This window comes from Polyodon spathula, chromosome 10 (genome assembly GCF_017654505.1).
Source record: "Polyodon spathula isolate WHYD16114869_AA chromosome 10, ASM1765450v1, whole genome shotgun sequence".
Lineage (NCBI taxonomy): Eukaryota > Metazoa > Chordata > Actinopteri > Acipenseriformes > Polyodontidae > Polyodon > Polyodon spathula.
Window position 1 is genome coordinate 16,167,950 of NC_054543.1, and position 10,028 is coordinate 16,177,977.

Consider the following 10,028-nt stretch of genomic DNA (forward strand, 5'->3'; position numbering starts at 1 on the left):
GAGATCCAGCACCACCCCCGGAAGTTAGAAAAGTAGCTACAGGAGGCTGGCTGCAGCAGGTGGCAGAGATCACGAGTGGCCTTTCAATCGTAATTCAAATAACTACTAAAACTACTAAAAGAAGGGCGAACACCCTTGTCAACGCTGTATTAAATAAATGGTAACACGTTCAAATAAATGCCTGCTCATATGTAATTCCTGATTAATTGAACACTTGGAATTACATTATTAGAATCATAAGTGTATTCCTCATGAATTCCTATTTTATCATGCTGATAAATTTAGTTCTTACGTAATTCAACGTTAATAACAGACACTTAAAGTGTTACATAAATAAATGAATTAATCGATATAAAATAGTAATTAACAGTAAATTAAACATAATGTGCTAATCCGTGATAAGTATACTGCGACAACAAAGTTAAAAAAAAAATCGCTCGCCATATTTGCAATATTCCTTGTTTTAAATTGATGTCGTCTTCTTGTCTAAATGATACACCAAAGGTTTTTGGCTACTGTGTGCATTTTCATGACAAGCCACTAATGTAAGGAATACACAGCTCGTGATATTTTTTTTAGAACACGTACCAAACAAAATTGTTTAACGTAGTCATTTGTGTGCTCTGATTGGTCCTTGTGTACTACACAATGCGTTTTTGACCCAGGTGGCCTTCCATATTCCATAGCAAACTCTGGGAAGGCGTTACTAAAGCAGCTGCGTGTGACGTCAAACGGAGAGCAGCAAGCGCAGCTTGCTTTGGCATACGAGAACGCACCCATTGGCTTACTGGATTGTCAGACAAGAAAGCAGGGGGAGTGTTACACTATACCTGCCAGACAAACTACACATTTTCCCCAATGACACGCCAAGTATACAGGTAAAATTGTTTGTAAAATGCAGTAGTTGAACCGGCCTGCATGTTGCTATGGATATTGCATTGGTTTGAAACTAATATCAAGGTTAGAATTATCAACTGAGATCAAAGGTTTGATTTGCATCAAGCAACTCGCGTTTATGCGGCTTGTATTGTTTGTGTAAAATGTTGCCTCTCGGTGATCTGTGCCTTGTTATCTGCGAACAGTAAACCACTCGTTAATAGTAGGAGCATTTAATTTGTTTTAATATCTGCGATACTTTTTGTAGTTAAAAGTAGCGCAGTCTATAAACAACCCCACCAAACGAAAAACCTTTCTTAAAATTCATGTAAATGTATAATCTGTACAGTATGAACAGTCTCCATTTGATTTAATGTGAGTGTTTAGTGCTAATCTGGCACAGTAGGACGATATTCTGGCCGCAGTTACAGGTTCATACAGAACATTCTGATTTGGGCAGCATCGCTCATTTTGCAGTCCTACTTCTTTAACATTGTTCTTATCCTAATTATATATATATATAATATATGATATATATATTATATATATATATATATATATATATATATATATATATCTGAGTGTGTATTTTGAATTGGTAAATCATAAGAAATATTCTGTTATATACTGCTAATATTTAATCTTTTTTTGTTGGGGAAAAAGAACAGTGAATTTTGTAATTACCAGTGCACGAATTGGTCTATAACGAGGTTCCCAACAGTCTGAAATCTAGCTGCACTTACAAAAGAGGCAGATTTAAAAGATTGTATTTTTTTAACGTCGAATCTTTTTCATTTCTGATGCCTTGCCCCTTTTAGTTCTACACTGCTTCTCTGAATGTGATATTTTATTACAATCCAAGTTCATATTTAGTATAATGTTAACATGTTCCATCGTTGTAACTGTAACATTATGACTGGTCCCAGTTATTGTGAAGAAAAAAGACATGCTACAAGACATACAAATGTATTTTTAAGTCTTGATTCATACTCTTTGTAATTATTAATTAACTGTATACTTGTCTTAATCCTTTATAAGGGATACTTTGCAGTTTCTTTTTGCTGAAAAGAACCAGCAGTGTGACATTTTGGTATGGTTCATTCAGTACTTTTCTCAGTGGTACATGTGCTTGAAAACAGTACATTTTCCTGATATTTTTTTAAATATTCTAGGTGTGAATGATAATGATTCTATATTGATGTTTCTGCTTAGATAATTGGTCGCCATCTGTACTAATTATGCAAGCAAGCATCGCTTCCAAAAAGACTCCTCAAAACAAGTGCGTTGGGGAAGCATATTAGTGTTGCGCAGTGCACTGTAGCCCATCGATGACAAATTGTACTCTTAAGCCTGTGCAAAACTGATATGCTTCCCTGCCACACTTCCCCAGAATATGTCTTCTCAGAAGCAAGGTTTGCTGGAATGGATAATAAGCATGGCATAAAGCGATATAAGCAGAAACTACAGTTTATATGATATTAAACAGGTAAGAAATTAAATGTTAGGAAAATGTAACCGATATAAATACATCCATGTAAGTTCCAGCTTTAAGTATAGCCAGTCATCAGAGATTTCATTTTTTTTTTATAGTAATACAGAAACTTTTAATATTTAATTTCCTGAAAGTATCATTTTCTTGGACCTTCTCTGCAACTAAATATCTAGCTTAATTTTCCAGATTTGGTCTACATTCTGAAAACAAACCCTGCTCAATGTTCTCAAGTTACACTGTACAAAATTATATTTCAGGTTTTAATGAAATGCAGCAGAAGTTATATGAAAGGAAGGAGACACTTTGCAATGAGTCACTGGAAAAGAGCTGTGCCCGCAAGCGGTTGCCATTCCGCTGCCCACGATGTGGAGAGCAGAAGCGGTTCAGAAGCCTGTCATCTTTGAGGGCACACTTGGAGTACAGCCATACCTATGAAACCATGCACAACATCACCAACTACAGTCTAGCGTCTGCATGTAAACCACTCGACTACCTGCTGGAGAAAACCATAAACACCAGCAGCACTGAAAACTGCAAAAAATGCTCTCCACTTCAGTTTCAAGACCTGGCGGACAAAAAGTTCAAGGATACAGAAAGGGACAAACCACAGACCCTCGCGTGTAAGAGACCGCCTGAGCGCCTCAAAACTGGATCATGCAGGTTGGTGCCTGCAGGCAGCCAATCGGCTTTGACAATCCCAGTTGAGAGCCGTGTGCGGGAAAGGCTTGATGAGATGATGAAGGCGGCGGAGTGCACAGTAGAGAAGAGGCTGGAGAAGGTGACCAGCGAGTTGGCGCAGAAGAACATGGAGCTGGTGAATACCCGGGCTGAGTTTGTGCACCTGTCTCGGGAGAAGAGGGAGGTCCTGGCGCGAGAGAGGGCCCTGAGCAAGCAGGTGGACACAGCCGTCGAGGTAATCGCGGCTCTACGGCAGCAGCTTACCGAGTCTGAACAAGAGCTGGAGAGGAAGGAACGGTGAGTATCCATTTTAATAGGCAGTGGGATTTAAATACCTCCGTCTTTTAAATCCCCTGTGTGTCTCATCAGTGTATTTTCATCTTCACAAGCAAGTCAAATGCCAGGTTTGGGCCTAATTTCATATTTAAAGAGTGATTGTATTTAGATCCATCACTGTCTAAATCAATTGAACAGACTGCAGTTTCTGGACTGTGTCTTGCAAACCGTGACATAGCTGTGCCAGGTTATATTTGAGATATTTTAATATTTCGCAACTTGCTTTTGCAATGTTGCTTCATCACCATCTACCAACCAACTGAAATGTTGCATGAATATAGATATGGGTCTGTGCTGCCTCAACCTTCACCAGCACTTAAATCACTGCCAGGTAGAGGAGTTGAGTGCGAACTCCTCAGTAAGTACAGCTGTTTACCGTTTGTGAGAAGTGGTCCGGAAACTGCCTAGTAACCACTCTGCGCAAACCACAATAGACACTTAACTATGCCAGCTTAACATTACACATGTCCATGACTCCTTTCCAAATTGTGGTGGGACTTCAAGCAAAAAGAAAAGTGTCTCTTTTGTAACCAGTGTGACAGATGCACTAATGGAAGGTAACTATTGCATTCATTGTCCCAGCATGTCTCGAACATGCTAAATGAACTGCAGTCATTCTGTGCTAGAGCCTGAGTTGTTAACTTTGAATGCCCTTTACCAAATGTCAGTGAAAAAGCAATACATTTCCCATTTATTCACCTGTATTTTTCTCACATTTTCATACTGTTAATTGTTTCTAGGGAAGTAATCAGTATTCACCACTTTCTGGAGGCCACGGTTCAGCGTGAAGTCTGTGGGAAAGCCCGGCTTCAGCACTTTATAGAGAACCTTTTACAGAGGATAGCCCTGGCTGAGAGGCATCTAGCATACTATCAAAGAGCTTCCAGACACCGCGAATGTAAAAAACACACTGTGAGTATTTGGATTCTACCAGATGCCAAGTGTTTGTGCATATTGAGATTTCCACCAAAATACTGTACAACTAGGTAACGCGGTGCGTGCTTCTTTCTTTCTTTCTTTCTTTCTTTCTCAAAGGACACATTCTAGTTGTTACATACACATTAGTGTAGAAGGTCCAGTGCAGATGTGGAGGTTAGGGTGGGATCTTAAAGTAGCTAATGAGTGTAGAGCCATCCAGCACATGTAAATGTAAAATACAATGATCATGTTGCTGCTTTCCAGAACTAGCTAATGGAGCCATAAATAAAATGTCCTCATTACAGTACTACAGTACAGTGCTTCAATTAAAGTAATTAGCTATATCTTTTGAACTGTTTTCCTCAGTTAATTTTGATCCTTTTTATACAGCAGACCCTTTTCTCCAAACCTCACGCAAGACAACAGAAGACTCCTTGCTTCATTATTACTGTACCCTGTGCTATCAGTTCAAGGCTTGGTCATTGTGGATAAACTCTATTTGTTATTCACAGGGAAACCTTCATGCGATTCACATTTTATACTAGTGGTCTAATGACGCTCTCTGTTCTTGAAAGCCTTTTTACAACAGGCTGCTTTTGAAGCTTGGCAGAATTTTAAGCTTGGCACAATTTTAAAGGGCTTTTAAAAAAAAAAAAAAAAGAAATTAAATAAATCATTGACGCACGTCACTGGCTTAAGCAGTCCAGGAATTGTTCCTATTACGTTATTTATATTTTATATTTTCAAAGCAACACATGCAAAGATGGTAGCAGTTGAAGCAAGATAAACGGGGTGCTGTTGTACCCGAGCATCCTTTTATACTATTTCAAAATAGTAAACCGCAATAGACACGTAACTATACCTGGTCAACATGTCAACATTTAGTATAATAAAGAATAATAATTATTTGAGCACTGACAGGGCTGCAGGTTATTGTTTATTGTTGGGTATGCTACCTGAACTTGGAGAGAAGACATGTTTGAGAGGCTTTTTTGGGCTTTTTTGCGTTCAGACCATACAGACTGGACAGTACTTGCACACTTAAGTTGTACCTTTTTTCCTTTGCTGTCTTCCACAGAAAAATCCCTATGGTCAGCTGCACATTCTTCCGATTTTTTTTTTTGTGTGGAGGCATTTTTGTACATTTCTCCACAATTCTGTTTTAAATCCTCTGTATCTTAACTGTAATACAGCTTTAAATTCCTCTAACAAACCTCCATCCTGATTGTAATCTTGTTTTAAATCTCGCAAGCAGAGTCTCCAATAGAAATGTAGGAGTGTGCTGTCACTCAGTAGTTGGGGTGGGTTTAAAGTATTCAGAATAAATCAATGACAGATACAAGTCAAGAAGGTGGGACATTGCCTAGCAGCACTGGGAAATGTATTTATTATTATTTTTGTAGTATGTTTTATTTTTTAATGGAAAAAGGGTAACGTCAACGTGAATTGATTAACCATTTCCACAGTTTTTCCGGTCTTTATTGGTTATCCAACGAAAATCAGAAGCCCTACTTATAGTTCATCTGGTCAGTTCCTGATGTCTGAATGGATCAATATTGCCGAACTGTCCATGTCTCGTTTGTTGTTGAGTGATGTTGTCTGAGCTCCATTTGAGCTGATGGTACTGAATCATTTTCTAATAATTAATAACTGTCACACTCATTGTTTCCTAGGTTAACCAAACTGTTGCAAACCGTGAACACAAAATTGCCAAAGCCAGGTAAGTGACTGAAGCTTCAATTTGCTGTCTAACAAAAATAAATGAAACAAGTGTGTTTTCAGCCATATGAATGTGTTCATAAACAAGTTTGTGGTTCATACAGTCTTGTGAACACACATTTAACTTTTTTGTGGTCAGAGGTGTAAGAGGGTAAGAATTTCTGATTGTTTGAACATGTGGAATAACATTTAATTAGTGCATATTACATATGCTAGCACATGTTCTTTGTTTTCATGATACTAAGAGCTCTTAGTATTATATTTACAGCTGTGATGTTCAGTGTATGTTACTAACATTTTCATTAAATATGATTTCTTATTATTTGTTTGGTTAACTGATGCTAAATGAGGTTCAGCCTTTGAAACCTCAACAAAAACTTCAGAACAACTTTGACACAGAAACCTCACACCTGAACTTTGTTTGAATCAAAACCTTCTGCAAAAGCGAACTGGAGTATGCAGTGAAGCACTGGCTTTAGCACAGACAGCTTTGTTTCGTAATTTCACTAAACCACTAGAAACGCACTGAAACTGATTTTGTAATTGCAGATCACCAGAGGGTCAGCCAGCATTAGCCACCATTCCTGAGATGAAAATGCATTCCGCTCAGAAGGGAAGGGCTTGCCTGAAATCCTCAAAGGACAGACTGGGTTCCAGACAATTCAGCAGCTCTTCAGGGGTCTGTAAATCTAACGACTGCAGGAGCGAAGTGTGGTATCAGCAGAAAAGAATAACGGGATACGAAGCACATGAATTTGCTAATCCTGGTCAGATGAAACACAGCTAAACATGAATTCTGTTCTAAAAATGTACAATACGTCTGGGGTATTCAATTCCAGCTCACACAATTCATGTTGTCTTACACCTAACTAGAGGTACTATCAAAGTATCTACAGTAATTAGCAGCTGCACTGTACCTATAGGAAGACGTGCTATAATGTCTCGTCCCTCTGTTAACCTTTCTAGTGCTTCAAGTTGACCATTGGTCCTGATTTTCCTTGGAAGCTGTCACTCTACCTGCCAATTGTGTATTTTGATTAGGTGCTGCAACATCTCTCTCCTGCTACTTTACTCAGATAGATTCTTAAGTTTCTTGAGAGAGAGAGAGAGAGAGAGTTTTTTTGACTTTTAAGATCCTTTATTTAAACATTCTAAATAAAATCTGTTAAAATTCAATAAAGGTAAAACACAACAAAAATTAAGATTCCTACGGCCTCAGCAGAAATCCTAAAATACATCATGTTCTCCTTAAAAACAGATTTTAAATAGAATAAAAGGATCATAAAAAAATCAATAAAAAACTGTGGTTTATTTCTGTTTAAAACAGATTAAAGCCAAAATTAATAAAAACACTGTAAAACAAACAAACAAAAAATAAAATTAAATTAAAATTAGAACAAAAACTGGCGCTCCCCCTCCTCACTCACATCACACAAGGCATCTCCCACACACCACCTCTCCTGGAAATCCTCCAGGTTATTATTTAGTTTAAAAAATTAAAAATGCACTCTTATCCGGCTGACCACCAACACCCTGAACTGCAGCCCGGCATCAGTCAGCCCGGTCCCAGAAATCCTGTTCTTTCTGAACTTTAAAATGGATAATTTTGCCTGACCCATTATAAAATTAATTAAAACACACCTGTTTCTCTTTTTAAAACTGTAGGGAACCCCACAGATAAACTTTTTATTGAACTCCTCACCCAGGCCCTGCAGGAGCTCCTGGAAGAGATGGAAGAGTGGTCCTTGCCTAACACACTCGCTGTACATGTGGAACACTGTCTCCTCTGCACAGCAGAAACAGCACTCTGAGCTATTACTGGAATCAACTCTGGAGAAACCTGCTGGTGGACACAGTACAGTGCAGGATCCTCCACTACAGGTCTCCTGCTCTCTTGGTGAGAGGCAGTTTATACAGCACCCTCCATACTGGCCTGTGCCCCTCCTCTACCTCCAGACATGCCCTCTACCTTGAATCTACCAACCCTCTCAACTGGTGAAAATGTGATATCTTCACACACAACTGATTCTCTCACTCCCTGTTGTGTGAGGAGTTAAGTCTTTAACTGTGTTAAGGTTGAGTAGCGTTCCCTTATTCCCTCCATCCCCCTCTCCTTCACCTACTGCTAGACACACTAGCAACCCTGGAAAGATGAAGTCTTGTCTCTGCCCTGTGCCGATGGACATCTCCCTCAAGTCCTCCCTGAGCTCGGGGGAGAGAGAGCTTCTCAGCTCACTAACCATTTTCTCTGCCAGCCTCTAAGAGTGCCAGCTGTGTAGCAGTCAACCAGCAGAAGAGGTCAAGATTGATCAAATGGCTCAGCCTGGTCACTCCTGCCCTCACAAAACCAGCACAGAGCGTCATTGACTGAAAGAAACGTGCAGGGAAGAGCGGATTGAAGAATAGGGGCTCCTCCAACAGGACCCTGCCTGTTGGAGACCCCTCATCTCTCACCATCCTCACTGCCCTCCAGGCATCTAAAACACAAGTAAAAACAAGGGAGACCTATTTTAGCTAATCCAATACTCTCAATTAAAAACAGGTGTTTGCCTATCCGCAGCCCCCCTACTCTGGCTCCCCCCAAGCCTACCCCTCAGTAGATGTAGCTGGGGCTCTGTGGCCAGTGAATAAAGCATTCCAGACGGAGCAGCCCTGCCTAGTAGCCCTGCACACTGGGAAGAGTTGACTCGGCCCATTGTTGATCTTTAAAATGCTAAAAACATTTAAGTATAAAAGCTGAATGTAAGAAATAAAAACAGGGCCAAACCCAAAGGCTCCCAGGGTTTTAAAAAGGTATGTGTGGTCGACCCTGTCAAACGCCTTCTCCTGATCTAAAGAGACCAGCCCAACATTCAAATCAGATGTATTAGCCATTGATAAAAAGTCTTGAATTAAAAACAAATTATCAAAAATGGAGTGTTCCGGTATACAGTAGGTTTGGTCCATGTGAATTACAGCTCCTATACATTTTTTTAATCTATTGGCCAGACATTTTGAAATTATTTTAAAATCAGAACATAAAAGCAAAACAGGTCTCCAGTTTTTTTTAACAAACACAGGTCTCCTTTCTTGGGCAGCAATGTGATTACTGCCCTCCTGCAACTGAAGGGCAGTTCTTTATCCCAGAGGCTCTTTCCCAGCACCTGCAAAAAGGCCTCTCCAATCACAATCTAGAATTTTTTTAAAAATTCAGCGGGCAGTCTGTCAATGCCAGGAGCTTTTCTATTTGAAAGCTGTGTAACAGCAGTGGTCAGCTCCTGATATGTTAGCGGCTTATCTAATTGATGTTGTTCTTCTTCGCTAAGGGTGGGTAAATCCTGAAGCAGCAGCTCCATATCCTGTTGGTCACATGGCTCTTTACTATATAATTCAGTATACAATTTTACTGCCTCCCCGCTAATCTCCTCCTGGCTGTACAGCTCCCTGCCGCAAGGTATCCGGATGCGATGCATCTGCCGGCTTTCTGCTCTCCTCCTTTCCAAGCCAGAAAAGAAACTGGAGGGGGTGTCCATGTCTTTCAGTTCCATGAAGCGAGAGCGCACCAGCGCCCCCTTCACTCTCTCCTTCAGCAGGCTGCCCAGCATGTGTTTCTGCTGGAGAATTTTAAGTTCTGTCACTGCTGCGTTCAGTGACCCAGTTGAATTAGAACATAAGAACATAAGAAAGTTTACAAACGAGAGGAGGCCATTCGGCCCATCTTGCTCGTTTGGTTGTTAGTAGCTTATTGATCCCAGAATCTCATCAAGCAGCTTCTTGAAGGATCCCTGGGTGTCGGCTTCAACAACATTATTGGGGAGTTGATTCCAGACCCTCACAATTCTCTGTTTAAAAAAGTGCCTCCTATTTTCTGTTCTGAATGCCCCTTTGTCTAATCTCCATTTGTGACCCCTGGTCCTTGTTTCTTTTTTCAGGCTGAAAAAGTCAGTTGGGTCGACACTGTCAATACCTTTTAGAATTTTGAATGCTTGAATTAGGTCGCCACGTAATCTTCTTTGTTCAAGACTGAACA

The 10,028-nt window shown here is 40.0% G+C and overlaps 1 protein-coding gene across 1 annotated transcript; it reads left to right on the forward strand.

Annotated features, from left to right (window-relative positions):
* Positions 1-642: 642 nt before the first annotated feature.
* LOC121321434 (protein ZNF365-like) lies at positions 643-8,757 on the forward strand. The gene is made up of 6 exons (XM_041260379.1): positions 643-878; positions 2,626-3,343; positions 4,123-4,294; positions 5,974-6,020; positions 6,569-6,698; positions 7,685-8,757. The coding sequence occupies exons 2-6, from the start codon at positions 2,637-2,639 to the stop codon at positions 7,991-7,993; spliced, it is 1,365 nt and encodes a 454-aa protein (XP_041116313.1). The 5' UTR covers positions 643-878; positions 2,626-2,636; the 3' UTR covers positions 7,994-8,757.
* Positions 8,758-10,028: the final 1,271 nt, after the last annotated feature.

Excerpts from the sequence above, each read along its gene's own strand:
- LOC121321434 (XM_041260379.1), top strand. The coding sequence starts at position 2,637 with ATGCAGCAGAAGTTATATGAAAGGAAGGAGACACTTTGCAATGAGTCA. Across the intron at positions 6,021-6,568 it reads CACAAAATTGCCAAAGCCAG|ATCACCAGAGGGTCAGCCAG; the intron begins GTAAGTGACTGA and ends TTGTAATTGCAG. Across the intron at positions 6,699-7,684 it reads AATTCAGCAGCTCTTCAGGG|GGAACCCCACAGATAAACTT; the intron begins GTCTGTAAATCT and ends TTAAAACTGTAG.